This window comes from Scyliorhinus torazame, chromosome 18, assembly GCF_047496885.1.
Source record: "Scyliorhinus torazame isolate Kashiwa2021f chromosome 18, sScyTor2.1, whole genome shotgun sequence".
In the NCBI taxonomy this organism is placed as follows: Eukaryota; Metazoa; Chordata; class Chondrichthyes; order Carcharhiniformes; family Scyliorhinidae; genus Scyliorhinus; species Scyliorhinus torazame.
This window is the reverse complement of record NC_092724.1, coordinates 42,304,871-42,327,867: the sequence shown is the minus strand read 5'-3', so window position 1 is coordinate 42,327,867 and position 22,997 is coordinate 42,304,871. Positions and strand designations below refer to the sequence as shown.

At 45.4% G+C, this 22,997-nt stretch overlaps 1 protein-coding gene across 1 annotated transcript in view; it reads right to left on the bottom strand.

Annotated features, from left to right (window-relative positions):
- Positions 1–22,997, bottom strand: part of LOC140395166 (actin-like) — a 354,441-nt gene that overhangs the window by 181,052 nt on the left and 150,392 nt on the right. Inside the window, exons 4-7 of the mRNA XM_072482668.1 lie at positions 16,049–16,761; positions 13,626–13,785; positions 9,764–9,974; positions 3,468–3,747 (exon numbers count right to left, since the gene is read on the bottom strand). Coding sequence (XP_072338769.1) covers positions 3,468–3,747; positions 9,764–9,974; positions 13,626–13,777 — 643 coding nt within the window. The 5' untranslated portion in view covers positions 13,778–13,785; positions 16,049–16,761. The remainder of the gene's footprint in view (positions 1–3,467; positions 3,748–9,763; positions 9,975–13,625; positions 13,786–16,048; positions 16,762–22,997) is intronic.

Genomic DNA, 22,997 nt, shown 5'->3' with positions numbered 1-22,997 from the left:
TGATGTCTTGGGACGGAGATGATAGACCTCCAACGACTGCAAACATTTTCCTTTGTGATTTGTTTAATTGTCCACCATTATTTGCAACTGGATGTGGCAGGACCCAAGACCTGGTCCATTGGTTGCAGGATCATTTAGCTCGGTCTATCTCATGTTGCTTCCACCCTTTGGCATGCAAGTAATCCTGCATTATAGCTTTGGCAGCTTGACACTTATGGCTGGTGCTGCTCTTGGTATGCCCTCCTGCAGTCTTTGTTGAACAAAGGTTGATCACTTGGCTAATGTGATCAACTAATGACCAACAGTGACTCATGGATATCCAGTTTTGAGTTGTTGGATTGCTTTTAAATCTGTCCCATTTAACAAAGTGGTTGTTCCACACAACATGGACTTGCTCTCCACAAGGACTGTGTGGTCATCACTGCTATCAATATGGTCATGGATATCTGCAGCAGGTAGATTGGAGAAGACAGTAGACTTTTCCTTCTTGTAGGCTCCCTCATTACCTATCGAAGACCCAGTCTAGCAACCAGATACTTTAGGACTTGGCCAGCAGATGTGCTGTAAGTCACTCTTGGAGATGGACATTGAAGTCTTCTACTCAAAGTACATTTTGTGCCTTTGCAGCCTCAGTACTCCTCCAGTCGTGTTCAACATAGAATGTTGATTTATTAACTGAAAGGAGGGGGTGGGGGGGACAGGAAGTGGCAACCAGGTGGACAATTCCTTCCATGTCATTGGGCTCCAGAATCAACCCACAGATGTAATTCTGTGAGTATGACCATGAGGTGTTGGTTGCCAAGCCCCAGATGTTAGTAAGGAGAATTTGCAATATTGACAGGATGTGTTTGACATTGTTTCTGGTGCTTAGGTCGATGTCAGATGGTCAATGCAGTTTCACGTCTTTGACTGCTATCCAGTTTCAATCCTTTGACTTAATAGCAATTCGATACAACAAAGCCCTTTGCCAGGCTATTTATTTCTGAAGGTCAGCCACATTGCTGTGGATCTGGAGTCACAAGTTGGCCTGACCAGGTAAACAACAGTAGGTTCCCTTCCCTCCTTGACCTCCGTGAAGCAGATTTGTATCTTGTGGTCACCATGAGGCTAGCTTTTCATTTGAGATTTATTAAATGCCACCAGTGCCATGGCAGGATTTGAACCTGTGTCCCCAAAGCCTGGGCCTCTGAAATTCTAGTCCAGTGGCATTACCACTCCACTACCACCTTCCCTTCAACAATTCATTTACTTAAACACCATTATAGATTATAATCAAATGATTTCTTCTGGGAGGAAAACACTGAAACTGATATATTCACGAATGACATGGAGGACCACACTATTGGCCGACATCAAGGAGTGAATACTGCTGCTACACGGTGATGTACATTGGTTGCAAACCAAGATGGTGGTAACTCACTTTGATTCCCCAAAGCCTGTTCACCATCAACTAAGAGTTAAGGGAATGTTCTCCACTTGCCTGAATGATTGAAGAATAAAACATACAATATGCTCAAACCATCTGGGGTAAAGCAGCCCACTTGACCAATGTCCCATTCACCACATCCTATAGTACCTACAAGATGGACTGCAGCAACTTGCCAAGACTATTTCAACAACACCTTCCAAACACGGACCTCCTAGAAAGATGAGGAACGCCACCACCTGCATGTTTGCCTCCAAGTCACATGCCATAACTACCTCTCACATTGTGGATGTACCCACACCAGATGGACTACAACAATTCAAGAAGGTTGCTCACCACAAATTTCTCAAGTGAATTAGAGATGGAGAATAATGTTGGCCTTGCCAATAATGCTCATATTCCAGGAAAAAAAAAAGTTTTTAAAAAAAGGAAACAGAGGAAGCCAGTTGTGTGAACCTAGTTGACACAAAGAAAAAGGTCACAAGTTCCCAAACATTGAGTGCCCTTTTATTCAGAGGCTGATCAACATGTGAAATGGACTTTCAGAACAGGTCATGGAAAATCATGTGGATGGTGGGTATGAGAAGGAGGGAATAAGGCAAGCAGGCATTTTCTGAATGACTGGGCCAAAATTGGTCAAGTAATCTTTAATATCTATCTAATGATGTCTGTTGGAGCATCATATATAGACTATAGGATCAGATGAAGGTCACAACTGGGATTCATTCTTAGGATGTAGCAGGGTGTAACATTTTCCCACCACAGCCAGCCACTTATTATGCTGCTGAAAGTTATGTTCACTGTAGTTTCAATAATTCTAAAACAATGCACTCCAATATGCATTTATTTATTGATCAGCAACAATGAAGGAAATGTCACATGTACACCGATCAACCCTATAGTGTAGTAATTTTTTCTAAGTTTCTTTGCGTACTCCAAGTACTTTATACACACTTCATTCCATTTTCTGCACAGCATGACAAATAGATAGTAATGGCTTTAGGAACCACAGCTACACTAATTGCCATAAAAAAAATACATAATTTCTGAAAAGCACCTTCTTGCTACAGGAAGGAAATTTCAACTTTTGTTGGTACACGAGTGAAAAAGTACTGAATTACAAAGAATTTTGTGCCGTACATCGCAGTTCCTGCAAACTATATCGTGAAGCCCTCACTCATCTATCATAAGTGGCCATTAAATCTTTTTTCCAGATGTTAGTTTTGAATAGAAGATCAGTGTCTTAGTACTATCCTCCCTCTTCCAATGCTGTTATGAAAACCTTTAGTGCCATCTGGGCCAAAAGGAAGACGGACCAGTCCTGAAGGAAGACCTGTGCCACTTTGATGCTTCCTTACTAACTGCTTATATGTTGTTTGGTTGATTTCTAGAGAGGTAGCCTGATTGGCAGCTAGCTTACGTCTTTGCACCCAGGGACTTCCGGAACAATTTCCACTATCCGACAAATGGTCATGGAATTTCTTGGTAAACTCTGGACTTGTACCTGGACTGGGCCAAACTCCTTGTGCTACAAAATCTGCAAGGGGTGATGGATGGTGATAAACTAAACTTCTGCGGGAAATGCACTGACCGCAGTAATGGTCACTCCATGACTGGGACAAAGAAGTTGTGCTTGATATTTGGCTATTGCAGTTATAGGCATCACATATTTTATGCTGTAGATATCTTTGGACATAAGCAGGTGAATTAGCACCATCAGATTCTGAAGAACTGTAAATAAACTCTCCCATTGTACATTGCATCTGCTCTATCTTTGCTGGCCGTTTTGGAGGCTTTTTGGGGTTTGATTTTTTTAAATCGTCAGATTCATCTGTATCTATGCTATTTATTTTTTTGGTACCTTTTCCTGTCAGTATGACAACTTTAAGATTTTCACCATTGTGGCAATGCTTTTTGCCAAGTTCTTCATAAGCCTTTTTGGCACCTTCATAATATTCATACTCAACCAAAATGCAAATCTTGGTTCCAACTTCTGGATACTTCAGTGTATACTTTTTCAGTTCAGCAGGAATTTCCCTACCTGGTTGCAAGATGCGAATTGAACTGATTGGACCATGAACACTAAAGATTTTCATTGCTGTTTCCATGATGTTTACATGGCCATGTATTTCACTATTATTCCCTGGAGAATCCTTGTAAAGGTCCCATGCCAGTATACGTTTACTTGGTGGGACAGAGAGGAGGAATTCAGGTACTGGATTTTTTCGACGAATCTTTGTCCCTTCTTGATTGATTTCTAGTAATTTAGAATAATTCAGCGCATAAGCTGTTACCTTCCAGTCCTTAGTCAAGCATTTCACCTGTAAGGCAAACAATAGGTTAGAAATGCACAGTAATTTTAAGCTGTAGATTAAAGTTTTTTTAAAAAATGTTATTTAGAGTACCCAATTATCTTTTTCCAATTAAAGGGGCAAATTAGTGTGGCCAATGCACCCATCTTGCACATTTTTGGGTTGTGATCCACGCAGACCGGGGAGAATGTGCAAACTCCACATGGACAGTGACCCGGGGCCTTGATTAAGGTATTATTAGGAGGGTTGAATAGCCTGGTAGCTCGGTGTTTAAGGATAACCAGTGGAAGCAAAAGTGGCAAAATATATACATAGTGGAGGTTCTGGAACATTTTTAAAGATGGATAACTGAACTATAGCAATACTGTGATATTTAATTGACAAATATAAAAATCTGGGGCGGGATTCTCCAATCCTGCGACAGTGTCCACGCCGTTGTGTTTTACGATGGCGTGAATGGGCCGCTCCCACATCTAATTCTGGCCGCTAGAGGGGGCCAGCGCGGCGCTGGAGTGGTTCGCGCTGCTCCAGCTGCAGATCCCGACGCGAACTGGGTTCTGCGGGATCCGCGCAGTTGCGCCGGTGCAGAGGACATGCGCAGTGGCGCCGGCGCCAACGCGCGCATGTGCAATGGCCTCCTTCAACGCGCCGGCCCCGACGCAACATGGCGCAGGGCTACGGGGCCGGTGCGTAGGAAAGGTGGCCCCAGCCACAGAGCCCGGCCTGCTGATCGATGGGTCCCCCTTCACAGGCCAGGCCACATCGGAGACCCGCCCCCGGGGTTGGACCACCCCTCTTCCTTCCCCCCGCCCCCCCCCCACACAGGCCACCACCCGACTCTTACACGCTAAGGTCCCGCCGGCCCAGAGCAGGTTAGAAGGCGCCGGCGGGACTCGGCTCCTTTCCTACGGCTGCTTGGCCCATCTGGGCCGGAGAATTGGCGCCGCTCCAACCACGATGGCGCCGATTCTCCGCACTGCAGAGTTGCTTGCCGGCGTGGCCCATTCACGGGGATTCTCCGGCCCGGCGTGGGGCTGGGAGAATCCCACACCTGATCTTTCTGTTCTGCCATTAAATAAGGACTCTCAGCCAACTCTTCTATTGCAAGAATCCTGCTGCCAAAAGCCAGTCTGATTTTTACACAGCACATTATTCCTCAGGGCTGCATTCATACTATATTTCCAACTTTTTTCTGCTCTGGCCCTGCTTCTCTTTTAATCAGTCCTTGCATCCATGTGCACATTTTTTTCTGTCTTTTCTGGTTCACACATGTGCTGGCCGATGTTTTTCAAAGGCAGAGCCAATTTAAAATGTTTAAATCTTTGCTTGTTTGTGGCGGCCACACATATAGAAACACAAGATGGCATGGTGGAAGTGGTGTCATGTACAATATCCTCGAGAGATTCTGTTCAGTGCTTGTTGATCGTGATCCTAGCCATCTTTGTGCCCCAGTGAAGAAGTCTTTATCCGGAGGACTGCCTTGAATTTCTGCATCCCTGTTGTTATCCTGGACTTTCCGCTTACTGATTATGCTGTTGCCTGCTTGACATTCCGTCTACCGGGAAGTGAATGATGTGGAGTGGTGTACTGTTTAGTGGAACGTTAATGCATAAATGTATTTGGGCTTTACGTGGCCTGATAATCATTGTAGAGGAAGGGGGGGGGGTGATTCTGTAGCTTCCCTCGCACCCCCACCCAAGTCTCACCGAGAAGGAAGATGAGTAGAACAGAGCAAAGGGTGGGGGGTTAGCTTTGTGGTGAACGTAGGGATTTCAGATATATTAAGTATTGGTGAAGTAAGGGTTAACAGCCTGGGTTAGAGTGTGTTTGACTGCTGCAGTCATTAGATTGAAAGGCAACAAATCTTTTGGGAGCTAGACATGCAATGAACAATGGTAAAAAGCTTGGGCTAGTGCAATTTAGTGTTGATTAAGGGGATTCCCTGGGGAGGTAATTAGTTTTCAGCTTGGTGCGATGATGTCATTGCTGGGTGGAACCAAGGCATCAGGCTTTTTGAGAAAGCATTTTCAGTTCAGTTCTGGATGAAGCTGGGATCGCAAGTCAGGTTTTGCTCTCTGCAATTTAGTTAGAAATAGATTAGCCGTAAAACAATGCAGTCTTGTCGGAGGACAAGGGGGAGCCGAAACAAACTAGTTGAAACAGCTTTTGAAGACATATAACAGAAGAGTCTGACTGGGATTAGATCTTTTCTGGAAAGTAATGCCAAGAGATCTCTTTCTCATTCTCTTGGTAAAGCAAGTTTTCCTCTGTGCCATTGATATTTAAGGTGGACTGAGAGCTGAGATGGTTGTTTCCTTGTTGTTTAAGTGGGAATAAAGAGTGCATCATATTCACTGTATTGAGTAAGAATTTAATTCGGTTTGTAAGAAAGTTTGTTTTAATATACCATTTCTCTATTTATTTGTGCAATCACTCCTGGAGTGAATGAAGTATTCTTTCCTCACAAGTCTCACAAAATAAAACATTGGGTTTTCTGTTCAGTATCCTAGCCACTGTTGGGGTCGTAATAGTTTGTCCTCGTTATGATCGAGGAAGGTCCCTTCTAGTTAGAGCTAAGCAGTTTAGGTTTGTTTTCCTTTTGTTTTTCCCTTTTAACTCCAATCCGGGAGCATCTGTGCTTTTTTTATTTTTTATAAACAGGCAGACTCCTTGTTATCCTGATGAGGAATAGGTTAGATTTGTCTACTCCAGACTTGAAGTCAGTCTTTTCTCCTGAAGTGTTCTTCCTCCGACTGTTTTCATTGCTGGTGGAACATTACGGAGGACAAGAGTGGCTCAGAGTATCCCTTCTGGGATGATAGTGATTTGGCAGGGGGTTCTTTTCTCCTCCCATCTGGGGGGGGGGGGGGGGGGGGGGGACCCAGAGAAATGATGCACCTCCCCATCCATCCTGCCGGAGACAGGGTTCCCCCCCACTTTCCAGTTGGATGCTGTTGATATCCTTATTGGCCTTGAGCCTGGTGGCTATTTGGGTGTGTTTCCCCCCCCCCCCCCCCCCACCGCAGGGGGTGTGCCATTGTTTGATGGTCCAGTGGCCCGTTCTTCCCTTGGACCAGAAACCCAGTGGATGGGCCTCTTTTGCTTGATGCTCATTTCTTACTCCTTATCTTCAATGGGAGACCTAAGTTTTGAGATCTTGAGGCCCAAGATTTTCTTGGATTTGTGGTACTCAGTCCTCTCCTTATTGTCTTGTAGCTATACTATGGTTGTCTGCTCTATCCTGGGCCTGGAAGGGAGTTTGATTATGTTGTGGGCGTCAGCGCAATTCCCATTAGCTCTGTGGTTCTCTAGGTTTTTTATTCCTCCATTAGTTCTGTTCTAAAGCTATAGGTATGATGCAACTCTCTTGTTGACTGTATACTGCTTGATACAAACGAATCTTGCATTAGTGGGAGACCCCGACTCATCTTGTCTTATTTGTTGCTATGTTGGCATTATATGCTATATCGGTTTTGCGTTGATACCTATGGTTTCCACTCCCCCCCCCCTTGGTTTTGATGAGACTGCTGTTAAAAATGTCAGTTCAGCACCACCCTCTCCACAGCAATTAGGGATGAGCAATAAATGCTGACATGTCCACATCACATGATTTAAAAAAATTTTTATAATCAAGTTGCCCTACTCTCCTAACTCCAGTGGATACAAGCCTAGTCTGTCCAACCTTCCCTCACAAGAAACTCACCAATTCCAGGTATTAATCTAGTAACACTTCTTGGAACTGCTTCCAATATATTTACATCCGTCCTTAAATAAAAAGAGACCAATACTGTACACAGTACTCCAGAAGTGGCCTCACCAATGCCCTGTGCAACTGAAGCAGAACCTCCGTACGCTTGTATTCAATTCCCCTCACAAAAACATTCTATTAGCTTTCCTAAATACTTGCCGTATCTGCATATAATCTTTTATGATTCATGTACTAGGGCACCCAGATCCCTCTGCATCTCAGAACTCTAATTTCTCATCATATAGATAATATGCTTTATTCTTCTTGCCAAAATGGACAATGACATTTTCCATTGTTGTATTCTATTTGTCAGATCTTAGCCCACTCACTTAACCTATCTATATCTCTTTTGTAGCCTCATGTCCTCTTCATTTCACAGCTTGCTTTCCTATTTTAGTATCATCAACAAATTTAGCAACCATACCTTTGGTTCCTTCATCCAATTTATTTATACAAAATTATTTAAAAGTTGAAGCTCCAGCCTAATGTGGCACACCACTCATTACACCCTACCAACCAGAAAGTTACCCATTTATGTCTATTGCTTCCAGTTAGAGCCAATGTCCATACCAACATGTTACCCTGGATACATGAACTTTTATTTAACCTTTGGCGGCATGGTAACAGTGGTTAGCATTGTTGCTTCACTGTACCAGGCTCAATGGTTCGATGCCCGGCTTGGGTCACCGGAGTCTGCACGTTCTCCCAATGTCTGTGTGGTTTCCTCCCACAAGTCCCGTGCTGTTAGGTGAATTGGACATTCTGAATTCTCCCTCGGTGTAACCGAACAGGCGGCGGAGTGTGGCGACTAGGGGATTTTCAAAGTAACTTCATTGCAGCATTAATGTAAGCCTATTTATGACAGTATTAATAATGGTTATGATGATGATACGAATGCCTTCTGGAAATCAAGTACAATTCATCCACAGTACATGTTGCTATTTCCCTCCCTTTATAGGATTCCCCTCTCTTAAAACCATGTGGATTCTGCCTGATTATCTAGTGCTTGCTATACTGTCTTTAATAATAGTTTCTAATGTTTTCCCGATGACAGATTGTAACCTAACTGATCTATAATTTCCAACCGTCTCCCTCACTTTGAGGTAAAGTAATTACATTTTCTATTTAGTGGAATCTTCCCCAAATCTAGGGAGTTTTAGAAAATTAGAACCCACGCATCAACTATCTCACGAGCCACTTCTTTTAAGGGAAAAAAGAAAATACTGGTCTGTTTTTTGATTTTGGGAAGCTTGCCTCTATACAAGGATCTTATCAATCTACCCAATGCTCGCCTCCCATCATGCCAGCCTGCATGGCTAAGACCATCATACGAAGGAATAATAGCAAAGGTACTATGGCAGCAGAAATAGAAAATTGACCCCTGACAAAATTCAGCCAAAGGCTCAGAGTTCAGCTCCAATTAACCGCTGCTGAAGCTATTGCCTGATGATTATTGCACACGCCAAGGACTAATGCTCACTTTGTTAAAAATATTACTACATTCTCTTGTAATCGAATATATCCCTCTTTATTAATCATTTAGTCTTTCTTAAGATTCTGCCCAATCATCTGAGAGCTTACACTCCCTCTACCCCCATCCTCTCCCTCCTTTACTCTCCTACTCGGGTGGGGAAGGGAATAAACTATAACCATGTGAAAAAACTAACTCAGGGAACAAACAAAATATAAAATCTTGTGATATTTCTTGGAAGGTTCCAAGACTAATCTACAGATGTTACCCACTGCCTGCTGGCTGTTATTACTCCATGGTTTGCTTGTTACAAGCACCAAAGACAGATATTGAAACTGTCACTGTAGATCAAGTTCAAGAACTTATGGAAAAAGTTAAAACCGTGGCAACTGGTTTATTTAACCACTTTTTAAACTGAGTTACAGTAAATTATTTATGGTGACTGTACACCTGAGGACTGATCCATATTGCAAGATCTATTCAACAGTATCAACTGGTAATTTTGACCTGAAGATGCATCGTCAGAAGTGACAGCAGCAATACTACAGTCTAATATTTGCCCACTTCTGATTTAATTCCATTTAGAGTGCCAAATAAAATAAACAGTCCAACTAAGGCGGCTGAAATGCTCCAACATGCCTGATAAGAGAACTAGGACGAAGAATACAATAAGAATCATAATCATTGAATGTTACAGCATAACTAGATCATTCTGCCCAAATCTTGACTGGATTTTCCCCTCAAGATCATCAAGAGATAAATATTAATGTCAATAAGAAAATTTGATTACATAGCAAAATGCTTACCTTTTTGAATGAAGTGAGAAGTTTAATGCTGATGTAACCCATTTTATTCTTTTTCATGTGCTTTAGTAGAAAACTATCCACTGCCAAGTTTTCATCAGATAAGTAAAATTCAACTTGAGCAATTATTTTTTGAATTTTATCAGAATTTGGAGGGATCCATTCATTATACTCTAAGCATTCATCATTGGTCTCACTCGGGTCACAGGAATTACTGTGTAAAAAACAAGATGGGGAATAAGTCCTCACTTAAAAATCATCACTTAGCTCATCCTTTTGAGGCTATTTTACAAATATTATTCAAATACTTTGAATTTTGTGGCAAATGCTGTAGGCTTTTGTTTGATTCCCCAAAGAGAAATAGCTTATTTCCACTTCAACCCATGCATATATTTTTAAGGCCTTTTATGCTTCTTCTCACTTCCCTTCACCGCCACCACCACATCTTCCCCCCACCCCATCAACTCTAATTGGACAAATCAGTAAACGTCTCAAAAGGTTACAATTAATGGTTCATTTCGTAAATATAAAAATATTATAGTTCTCCTTGCCCTTATACCCTGTACATTCCCTTTAACCACCATGCTTAAAAATAAAATCCAGAGAGTTAAATGCGTTGTCTGCACCGTGCATGAATGTACTTCATATGCCCAGAAATCCATCCAAAACATTCAGCTTTTAATGACACGAACTTCATTTTAAAAAGTCAGTTTTATATACCATTCTCGGACATAGAATTGCCCTGCCCTCTTGGGTGTAGCCTTAAAACTTGAGAAATCTACACATTAGCTGGTCAGCGGCCATCAAGAATCCAAGTCAATTATTACCACAGTGCCACATCCTCATATTGTATGCTGGGAGTCTGCAGGTCTACTAAGCTGACACTAAATGGCAATTCTTTAAATCTGACCAAGTCTGGCACTATATTAAAACACTTGGATAAGAATACAAGGCGATTAGACCACTCATTTTTAAACAAAAGTAATTCTGAGAAGATTTAGCAAATTAGTACCAATGTACTGTATCAGTTTTGGCTCAGTTGGTAGCACACTTTCCTCTGAATCTCAAGGTTCAGGGTTGAAGCGCCACTCCCAAGTCGCGAGCAAAAAATAAACGAGGCTGACACACAGTACAAGGGAGAACAGCACTGTCAAATAGGCTGTCTTTTGGCTAGATGTTAAACCAGGCATGCATCTGTCTGCTTAGGCAGACATAAAGATCCCACAGCACTGTTACGAACGAACAAAAGTTATTGGGAAATGGGGAGGAGTGTTCTAGATGTGTGGCATACTATTTATTTATTTAAAAAAAATAATAATTAAGGTTTTCATAAAATATCAATAACAAAATGAAAAAGGAACCCAACAGGGTTAAGTACAAAACATGGTCTAGAAAAGCAACCCGCCCCAGCAGCCCCCCCCCCCCTGTACATAAATAAATAAATTACACATTAACACCCCAACTTAACACAACTGGTATATACACCACCCTGGACCCTCCAGAGTAAATAACAGAAATAAACCCCCCCCCCCCCACCCCCCCGAGTTGCTGCTGCCATTGACCAATGTCTACCGTTCTGCCAGGAAGCCTAAGAACGGTTGCCACCGCCTAAAGAACCCTTGTACCGACCCTCTCAAGGCGAATTTTACCCTTTCCAATTTAATGAACCCCGCCATATCGTTGATCCAGGATTCTACGCTTGGGGGCCTCGCATCCTTCCACTGAAGAACAATCCTTCGCCGGGCTACCAGGGACGCAAAGGCCAGAATACCAGCCTCTTTCGCCTCCTGCACTCCCGGCTCCTCTGCCATCCCAAATATTGCGAGCCCCCAGCCCGGTTTGACCCTGGATCCTACCACCCTCAACACCGTCCTCGCTACGCCCTTCCAAAATTCCTCCAGCGCTGGGCATCCCCAGAACATATGGGTGTGATTTGCTGGGCTCCCTGAGCACCTAACACACCTGTCCTCACCCCCAAAAAAACGGCTCATCCTTGTCCCGGTCATGTGTGCCCTGTGCAGCACCTTAAACTGTATGAGGCCGAGCCTCGCGCACGATGAGGAAGAGTTCACCCTCCCTAGGGCATCTGCCCACGTCCCTTCCTCAATCTCCTCTCCCAACTCCTCCTCCCACTTACCTTTCACCTCCATCACCGAGGCCTCCTCCTGCATCACCTGGTAAGTTTCCGAGACTTTCTCTTCCCCCCCCCCCCGAAAACACCGTCCTGTATGGTGTGTGGCAATAGCCGCGGGAATTCCACCACCTGCCGTCCAGCAAACGCCCTTACCTGTAAGTACCTGAGGGGGTATGGTGGGTACCCAGGGGGAGACCATACTTCTCCTCCAGCTCACCCAGGCTCGCGAACTTCCCGTCCACAAACAGGTCCTCCAACTTTCGTATCCCTGCCCTGTGCCACCCTGTAAACCCTCCACCTGCTTCCCCCTGGGGCGAACCGGTGGTTCCCCCATATTGGGGTCCACGCCGAGGCCCCCAACTCTCCTCCTCCCCCCCCCTCTCCTTCTCCTCCTCCTCCTCCTCCACCCCCCCCCCCATGCCGCCTCCACTGCCCCCAGATTTTGAGGGCAGCCGCCACCACCAGGAATGTGTGGCATACTATTGACAGACATTATTATTGGTCAATATTTACTCCAAGATCAATATTACAAAAACAAATCTGATTATGGAATCGGTTTCAGTTTGTAGGAGCTTGCCAACTGCAATTAGCTGTTATATTTCCTACATCACAGTGACTATGCTTTAAAAAGTACTTTGTTAACTATAAAGCATCAGAGATATTTGTGCCATCCAGCATGAACCAAACATGCTAAATATAGGTCTATTTACCCCAAATGAAAACTTTACCTGCACATTGTTGACATTGCACGTGTTAAAGCAATAGCACTGTTTTGCCAGGCTACCCAAGTAAAAAAAGTAGAACATAATAATTTTGGGCTATTTATGTTCTCCTATATAGTGACGGAGCAGAAGTAATATATTTGTCGTTGGCCATTAGTATGCCACACAACTAGAACACCTTTCTCCCTAATTCCCCCAAAAAGGTGGTGGGTGCAAGATCAACTGAAGCTTTCAGGTCTGTGATTGACCGATTTATTATGCATGGGTATCAAGGATAAGCATATGATTTTGCCTTTGTGTAAGGCTTTAGTCAGGCCTCAGATAGAACACTACTAAAAAGGTTTTGGAAAAAGGCCCAATTGCCACTAGACTAATTCTCGGTTTAAACCAGCTTGGATATCAAGTTACATTCAAAGACATGGGAAGAGAAGGGCATTTAATCGGAGTTGAGTTTGGTCTAACTAAATTACTGAGGGATAACCAGGGGTATAGCTACAAGTTATTCCGTACCAGCCTCCCCAAACAGGCGCCGGAATGTGGCGACTAGGGGCTTTTCACAGTAACTTCATTTGAAGCCTACTTGTGACAATAAGCAATTTTCATTTCATAAGGCTAGATTTAGATTAGACAACAGGCGGCAGTTCTTTTCCCAGAGAATAGTGGTCTTCTTGAATAGATGGCTAGCTTGTCGGGTTAATGAATTTTGTTGAATTCCTTCAAGTGAGATCTGAACCCCATTCCTGGTTGGGATAGAAATCACCTCTGCATAGAATTATCAAGACCGGAATTATCTCTTGAGCTTGTTTGATTGCCGAGCAGGGTCAAAGAAATTAAGTTAGTTTTCGATGAGGGTGGTTTTTCTAGTTGGCACTATTCATATGTAGAACAAATGCAGATCAATTTAGTTGATGCAGAAAAGGTTAGAACTTAATGACTATTTCTCTACATGCAAGAAAGAAAATCAAACACCACAATAAATGGAACGATCCAACCTGACAAGAGTACTTACTGTTGGTCACTGTTGCAATGGAATTCCTCAGCATCCTCACTACCAATTCTCTTCCGAATACGTGAGGGGCGCCCTTGCCCCCTTACTTGCACTGGGGAGCTGCAACTAGCAGGAGACCCTAACCAAGAAACTGGCGAGTCCGAAGACGACATTGCAAAACCTTATAAACAAAACCCAAAAGCAACAAAATGTTGAAATCGTTAAAGGAAATAATCAGAAATCTTATCAGAATGTCCAAAAGTGAACAGAATGAATTCAAACCATCGTGGTGATGGTCAACTGAGGTTTAGCATTCTCCCTTCACAGATTATGCATTCAAATGGACTGGAGGTGCCCTTGTATGTTCACAACATCGCAACTACAAAGAAGTGGCTATATAATATCTTTAGTGCCTTGTAACAAGAGTAAATATTATGCTTTTGTTTGAAAAAATAAACAGGGAGCTCTTATTCTACTATTAGAAGGCTCCTTTCAGAAGCTACACTTCTTTCTATGCACATAGATCTAATATTGACAACCATGAACATACTTCACCTTAAAAAATGCACTCTTAGATGCAATAATATTAAACAAATGGTCAAATAAAGGAAACCCAAGCCAGCCTCATAATAATTAAGCATAGAAAGTGGAAAAGTTGCAACACCTATACTTGCTAAAATTATTTAGTAAGGGTAATAAAAAATCTAAAACAACACACGAGGAAATTAGACATTTTAAAAGTACTAAATTGAGAAGTGTAAAAACAATCTTTTTGAAGTACAAGATTTAAGCAAAAGATAAATTAATACTACAAATATGAATCTTAACCATACAGAAGCAAAAGAAGAGCATGAAGTGAAACCCTCACAACACGAAGTACACCAACACTTGAATCTAATAAGAGCATTAACTGAAAAATAAAACTGGTTTCAACTAAGTAGGGGTTCAGGTGCAAGCACTAAGAATCTGGTTGTGCTGATTAAATCCTAATTAGTATACAAATCTGTGGTTAGAGATATATGACCGCTAGTGTATTGAAAATTTGATACCTTGTATACATAAGATATGAAATTGATTTCATTTATCAGATAGCCCACTCAGAACTATTTTCTTATGGACAATCCGTAAGTTGGCACAAAAAGTATTCAGCTTTGAAATTCAGTAAATGACCTGCAGTTAATAATTGCTGCTTCATAGTGCTAATCAAAAGACTGCAATACTGAATCAAGCCACCATTATTAACAGGTGAGACCTAAAAGAAAAAAAATAACAGGTAAATATTTAGAAGAAAGATGTGAATATTTATTGATTTATAGAATTTCCCAGGGCAAAATCAGAGTTCATATACGTATGATGTTAGATGATGCAATCCCTGTTTCAATTTAAAGGGGCTGCATGTTGTATTCTGGTTGAACTTGTTTCCCCCTCCCAATTACACAGTATTGGCCACTCAGTGCAAGGAACTACATCGTGGCCTTTTGTATTGCATGAATCCGGTCTTGTATGGTACAATGAAGACCTCCTTTGCCTGATAACTGTGAGGTTTTACATGAGATTAGTTTAGTTCATTGCATAAGAAATAGCCAAGAAGGCTATTTGGGCTATTGAACCTGCTTGGCTAATCTGATTGTGGTCTTAACTGCACTTTCCTACCTGTCCCCCATAACCCTCGACTCCCTGCTGGGGTTATTCCGGGCTGAATTATTCCCCTCTTGGGAGAGGTGGACTGTTCCCTCTCTCTCTCTCTCCTCTGCTGTGCTCCGTGTTGGAGTGGCCTATTCCGGTGGGTTGGGCTGGTGTGGGTTTCTGCTGATTGGCGGGCTGGGCTGGGGGGGGGGGAGCAAGTGCTATTTCGGGCTGACTTGTGCTCCTCTTGGGAGGGGTGGAATAGTTTTTCTCTCCCTCCACCTCCGTGTTGGAGTGGTGTGCCTTTCCGCTGATGTAAAGGGGGAGGGGAGTTTATACAGTTAATAAACTAAAAGATTACCCTTGACTCCCTTGTTGATCAGAAATCTGAGTAACTTTGCCTAACTCAATTCTCTAGGGAACAGAATTCCAAAGTCTCTGAACAAAGAAATTCCACCTCATCTTCATCTTAACTAGGTGACCCCTTATATTTTTAAAATGTGCCCCCAGTTCTAGATTCCTTCAGGAGAGGGAATATCTTCATAGCATCTGCTTTGTCAAGCCCCGCCAGTCTTCATCCCCATTCAATAGATGGGAGCATGAAACTGTCTGAAATTTGGTACCAAATTTGTGATCTCATTCAAAGAATTATGCCAAAGATGGCTGGTACATTAAATGGAAAGGGCACTAGCGCAAATGTGAGCGAGTTGAAGCCAGAGTAAAGAGAGCTCTACCATTGCATCTTAGTTTAACTGACTGAGAATTCCATAAAATGGGTCAAGTTCGTTGTTGTAAAAAAAAATATATAAAATGCCTACCTCACAGACTTTTCTTCATGCTCGGCACATGACTGGGCCATTAATGGAGAAAGCAGCAGGCAGACTGAAGACCCGAAGATGACGCTTCACCGACTCCACTAAGGACAATTCCATTCTTAAGCTTTTCTCCAGAGGACTTCTTGTGTTGTCACAGCCATATCTGCCGTAGCTATTTCTGTGGACACTTGTACAGTAACCATCACCCTGTACCCTTCCTCAGCTATCTTTGAGCTTCCTTCCATCACTTTCAACCCTCACTCCATCACCCTGTCTTGTCTTCGGTGATCCACTACTCGCCTTTCATTTCCCTTGACCAACTAATATTCGGCATAGAGCTTCCCTCCATCATCATCAGTCAGCCCCCTTACCCTTGAGCTGCCATCCATCATCTTTAACCTTTTATCTATCAACCTCGATCTGCCCGCTGTTACTCTTGACTCTCAGGACTTCACCAATGGCCTTCCCTGTATAACCCTTAATCTCCCCATAATCATGCTTGACTTATTGTCTGTAGACATTGAACCTCCCTGTGTAGTTCAACTTCCCCCTCTGTCCCCTATGCGGCTTTGTAGGATTGTCACCTCTCTGCCTTACTCAGACAGCTATGCCCTGTTCCCCTTTCAGAGTGCGAAGAAAGGAGTCCTCATGGCTGTCTTCTTTCTTTCCTTTTCCTGTTTTTGCTGGTTTTCTCCGGAATTGGAGCTTCTGGAGTTCTGTAAGACAAGCGTAGTGTGTGTAAACACTTTGGTTTAATATCTGGTGTGTTAGCGTGTCTGTCCTTCTTGGGGCCAATTAAACCCTTATAATTGGTCACAGTATGTGACTCTCTCCCCATTTTTTTTTTCAAAACAAATGTTTGGACACGGCACACTTCCCAATGGTGGACCAGTGCTAAGTTTATCATCCAAATGTTCCAGGATGTAAATAGCATGTGGCAGCAACCCAAAGGTTGCCTAAATAAAATAAAACTGTTTCTGAAAGAAAAGGTCTAATGAGGTGCGTGTGGGCCGTGACGGGTACGATTTGGGTGGAGTCCCCGGGTAGGACGGCTACCAATACCGTATCTTCCCTACCCGAGCGTTTTTGACCAACGGGGGGGTCCCCAGGCAAGGCGGGTCTCACGCCATTTCTCCACTGCCTGAGCGACCAAAGAACGGACAAAAATGTAGTCATCATGGTGGGGTTACTGTTCTGATTCTACCATCAAATCAGAAGAGTAGCTACGATCGGGCGTCTGGTCTGGTGACCAGGTATCAGCTGAAAAGCTAGTTCCTCTGAATGGGCGCCTGGTCTCGGTGGGCCTCTGAGGCAAGTCCTCAGAGGTTTCGGCAGAATGGGCGTGTGGCCGCAGTGGGTGTCAGTGGGAAAAGTTAAAAGTTCAGGTGAATGGGTGTGGGGCGGTGAGAAAATTCTCCTGTAGGACGAACAACATTTAACAAACATACAGACAACATAAAACATTTAACAAACAGACAGACAACGTAAAACATTCTGCAGGTTCCATCAGAAAGGACAACACTTTTCACCAAGTGTCTCCTTTAAATCATCATGTGGACACCTCAGTTCTCGGTTGCGAACAGGGTCGCAAAAGGGTTGGCGGAGTCAGGCCCGAGGTCGTCACCGTCTCCCGGGTGCCAAACTCTGGAGTGGATCAGGGCGGAAAGGGCTACGTGGTGTGAGTTGGGATCATCCTCGTCGTTGCGGACGAGTCTGCAGGAGTTGTCGCGGTGCCAATGAGTGGTGTCGAGTTGGGTGGGGACAAAGTCGGGGTCGTCCGTGTAGTTCGGTGGTCGGTGGTGGGGTTTATTTAAGTAGGTGATGAGGAAGGGGGTCACTGGAGTCGAGGTCGGAGTTGCTGGGTGTGGGACCAGGATGGTATGGAGGCGGGCTGTGGCTGTCGTCAGAGTCACAATCGCTGTCTGTGCTCCTGCAGTCTGTGGGCGTTCCGGGGCGGAGCGTAAAGTTCGTGGGTGGAGTCGGTGGAGAGTCCGTGTCTGGGCTGGACGTGGAAGGGGTGGGAGTGGTCACGTTGGATGTGGGCGGGGTTTGGTCGGCTGCGTCATGCATGACGTGGTGGGAGTGGTTTGACTGTGCTCCATAAACCTTGAGCTGGTTTATGTGAAACCATGCAGTCTTACCATTTTGGTATTTAATTTTATATACCGACAGGCTTATTTTGTCCGTAATTTAATAGGGACCCGAGTATTTTGGAGACAGAAACGTGCTGGGGTTGTACACGGACAACATTACTTGCTGTCCTATGTTGTACTCCGTGGCATGAACTGCCTTAGCAAAACAGGCCTTGCTCTGTTTTCTTTTAGTGCCCAATTTAACAGCGGCTGCTAGCTGAGCCGTTTTTATATTTGCAAGTAGTTGTTCCACGGCCTTCTCGTGGGTGAGGGCCATGACTTCGGGGCTGGTTAGGTCTAAACCTAGCAAGTATTCTGTCCCTTTCATGGGGCGTCCGGTCATGAGGGTGTGTGGGGTGAAACCTGTGGAGGTGGAAACTGTTACGCAAAAACATCAGCGCAAAGGGGAGGACCGAATCCCAAGTGGTGTTGTTTTGCTGGACCATTTTTCTAAGGGTGGTTTTTAGGGTCCGATTCATGCGCTCCACTATACCACTCGACTGAGGGTGGTACGCAATGTGAAATTTTTGGGTTATGCCAAATATCGTGAGGACGTTCTGCATGACCTGTCCCGTAAAGTGAGAACCTTGGTCCGATTCAATACTGCGGGGGAGTCCCCATCTTGTGAAGATGTGGTGGGTTAGGATTTTGGCGGTGGTTTTCGCGGTGTTGGTGCGGGCTGGAAATGCTTCCACCCACTTTGTAAAAGTGTCAATGACCACCAGAACATATTTATAGCCATTCCTGCAAGGGGGCAATGGACCTATAAAATTGATCTGGAGGTTAGTCCAGGGGCCGTTAACGGGTCGGGTGTGGCTGAGATGTGCCTTTTTGGCATATCTATCTGGGTTGTTTTGCGCGCAGATGAGGCAATTTTCGATGTAATGGGATACATCCTCTTTAAGATTTGGCCACCAACAAAGCTGCTTGAGGTGGGCTGCGGTGGGTTCTATTCCCTGGTGTCCATGGCCGTCATGGAATAGACAGATCATCTGATTCCTATCTTGTACAGGAACCACGTAAAGGCTGTCTTTTAGCACCACACCATCATGTGTGGCTATGGTATTCCGGAACCTCTCGTATGAGGCTGGAAACTTCCCTTTCACGATCTCAGTGAGAGCGCTATCCTGCTTCTGGGCCGCTACTAGATCCTCGAACCTAGTCTGCGCGACCTGAACTGCACTCACTGGCGCACTCACTGGGGCGCTCCCAGGGGGCTTCCAAAAGTACCATGCCTGGATTCTGCCTTAGCCAGCGCGTCGGCTTTTACATTTCCAGGGAGGGAAGAACGATGGTGGCTGCGGACTTTTATATTGCCAAAAGTCCTGTTTGTGGCCTTTTCCAGAATATGGCGGAGTAATGGGGCTGAGGGGAGGGGTTTTCCATCCGCGGAAACAAATCCTCTTGTTTCCCAGAGGGGCAGAAATTCGGTGAGGCTGTTGCAGATGTACAGACTGTCTGAATATATGTCTGCTGGGCTGGGGAAGGAATCTGGGTGGTCTACAATGTAGGCGATGGCCACAAGCTCTGCAGCCTGCGCGCCTAAGTGCCCGGGCAATTTTAACGCGATTTCTTCGAGGGCGCGTCCCTGCGCGTCCTCCACATAAATCCCACAACCTGTTATGCGTTGCCCATCCAGGATTGTGGAAGATCTATCCACATAAATCCTGATGGGTCACACGTGTCCGGGTGAGGGGGGTTCTGAGATGGGGTGGCTAGTTTTCTGGGGGGTGTTCTGGCTATAAAGGGGCCTGTATTATGGTGGGGCAAGATGATTTCACACTCATGGGGGGGTTCCAGGGTACTGTAGATTGTCCGCTAAGTATGTGTGAGTCTTTGTCCATTTTACTGTGATGTCCCGTTCTTGTAAGAGAAGGGTCCACCTAGCAGCGCGGATTTGGCTGACGGTACCGTCTTTAAGTCGTCCGTCCAGTAAAAGTTGTGTGGGGGTGTGTTCGGTCAAGATGGTGATGGGGTTCAGTCCGGTAATGTAGGAAAAGTACTGGACTGCCCAGAAAACTGCGAGCAGGTGCCTCTCACAGGCTGAAAATCCCTGCTCCACAGCATCTAAAATTCGGGAGGCATAAGCTACGGGTCTTAGCTGGTCGTGCCGTTCCTGCAGGAGCACGGCTGAAAGGGTGCGGTCTGTGATCGCTACCTCTATGGCGAAAGGGGAAAGCAGGTCAGGAACTTGTAGCGCGGGGGCGGCTATGAGTGCCTGTTTTATGATTCCACAGCCTCCGTATGCTGCGGAAGCCATTCCCAGGGGGTTCCTTTTTCTAGGAGGTCTGAGAGGGGTGCTGCCTTGCTGGCGAAACCGTCAATGTGGTTTCGGCAGTAGCCAACCGTCTTAAAAACGACCGGAGGGCTGACACGTGTTGGGGAAGGGGCAATTTAGAAATCGAGTCAATTCTTTTGTGCTCGATCTCGCGTTTGCCGTGTGTGATGATAGTACCCAAATATATCACCTTTTCTTCCAATATCTGGGCCTTTTTGGGGTTGACTTTACAGCCAATGGAGTGTAGTAATTCCAGGAGTTCGGACAGAAGCTCAATGTGCTCTTTCTTTATGTCTGTCTGCAGTAGTAGATCGTCTACGTACTGTACCAGGCATTCGGGGCGAGAAAATTTTGCTAGTCCATTTGTCAGCTGTCGGTGGAAAATGGAGGGGGAGTTGTGGAAGCCTTGTGGCAGGCATGTCCACGTGTACTGCTGAGCTCTGAAAGTGAAGGCAAATTTGTACTGGCACGCCTTTGCCAATGCAATGGACCAGAACCCATTACTGATGTCCAAAACCGTGAAATATCGGGCATGGGGTCCCTGTTTGAGCATGGTCTCGGGACTTGTTGCAACGGTGGGGGCTGCTGCGGGGGTGACTTTATTGAGTTCCCGATAATCAATGGTCAAGCGCCATGATCCGTCGGGATTCCTTACTGGCCAAATCGGGGCATTATTAGTTGAGGCTCCCGATCTTAGGACGCCCTGCTCTAATAAGCTTTCTATGACCTTTAGGATTTCTCCCTCTGCTTCTAGGGGAAATCCGTACTGTTTTTGGGGTCTAGGGTCCGGTCCGGTTATCTGTACGGAACCGGTCATCCGTCCACAGTCGTGTTTGTGGGTTGCAAATGCTGCCCTGTTCTTTTGCAGGACTGCCCTAGCCTGTCGGTCCGTGCTGCGTGTGGTGGGGTTGAACCAAAACTCGCCTACTGCGCTAATTTTGTTCATGTAATCCCCTATAGTGAGCGTTGCGGGGGCTCTAGCGGATTTCGCCATCTTCCAGACACACTGGTTGACTGGATCAAAAGAGAGGTGGTGAGAGTTCATGAAGTCGATCCCCAAAATGTGCTCTGCTGTTGGGGGCAGGTCGACTAACACTACGGGGTGTTTTGTACTAATGGTGCCGATTTGGATGGGTACAGGGGTTGTGATATGCCCCTGTTGTGAGTGGCCTGTGAAGCCGCTGAGGGTGATAGTGGATGTGGTGGGCCACGTGTCCTTACCAAGGGTGGAGGAATTTAAGGTTGTGCGGGACCCTCCTGTGTCCCGGAGAAGCTCGATCGGCTGTCCCCTAACCTTTGCTGCGACTACGGGTCGTCCTGACCTATCCCAAAGGGTATCACAGACCCAGCTGGGGGAGCCTATACACCGTCAGTCCGTTCCGGTCACGTCTGTCTGATCGGACTGGGCGCTAACGCTATGTATGGGCTCTGCCTTTTTCTTATTGGGAGTGCCGGTCTGATGGGCTCTCTGTGGGTTTTTAGGGCCATTGCATTCTCTAGCAAAATGTCCCAAGTGTCCGCAATTGTAGCACTCTTGCGGTTTGGGATTGTGGAGAGTGGTTCTTACTGCCTGCACGTCAGCGGCGGCTTGGTTTTCCTCAGGGGTTCTAGCTGCTGATTTACCGTGAGCCGCTTGTTCCCAAACGCGGGACAATCTCTTGACCACCCACTTCTCATTATGAGCCTCCTCCAAGGGGTCATAATTGCCACAGGCATTCTGTCCTGCTTCCATGGCATGGGAGATAAGGGTGCGGGTCCACTTGGCCATATTGTCTGGGGACAAATGGGCACGATCTACGTTGCCGAAAACGGCTTCAAAATGAATCCACAAGCGTCCTGCGAACGCTGTGGGGTGTTCAGACTTTTTCTGTCTGCATTTATTCAGACCGTCTACGGGGTCGCCCCGGTTGTACCCGATCGCATCCAGGATCGCGGTATGCATTTCTGCAAGGGTGCCCCCTCCTACATTCTGTGGGTCGGGAAGGGCTGCTGCGACCGATGGGTCTAAGCTGAGGACCGTGAGCTTTACCTGCTCTTTCTCATTCAGGCCGTGCATGGTCGCCTGGTGTTTGACGGTGGCAAAGAAATGGTGTGGGTCTGAAGCGGGGAGGAACGGTGTGATTTTGGCACACGCGTCCCGTAATTGGGTCACTGTGAGGGGGGTGGAATATAAGACTTCCGCCTCGTCTGCTGTGGCGGTGCGGTGGGTTGTTACAGGGTTCATGGGAGCCTGTGTTATCTGTTGTGTGGGGGGTGGGGGTGCTTTCCTCCTTTGGGGTTTTCCCTGCGCACATGCTCCCTGAACATATCGCTGCGATGTCTCTTGCAATTCTTCCCAATCAGGGCCGTCTTCCTGTTCTAAACTTTCCCCAAAGGTTTCTTGAAATCCCTTTTGGACAGAAAGCAGTGCTTTCAAGTCTGCAACCTGCTTTCGGCACTTTGCATGGTCTAAAGTACTCTGCCTTTGTTCCGTGGTTGTGGCGTGGAACGCTCTCAAGGCTGCCTTGAGATCACTGCATTGTTTCTGGAGCGTTTCTAACTG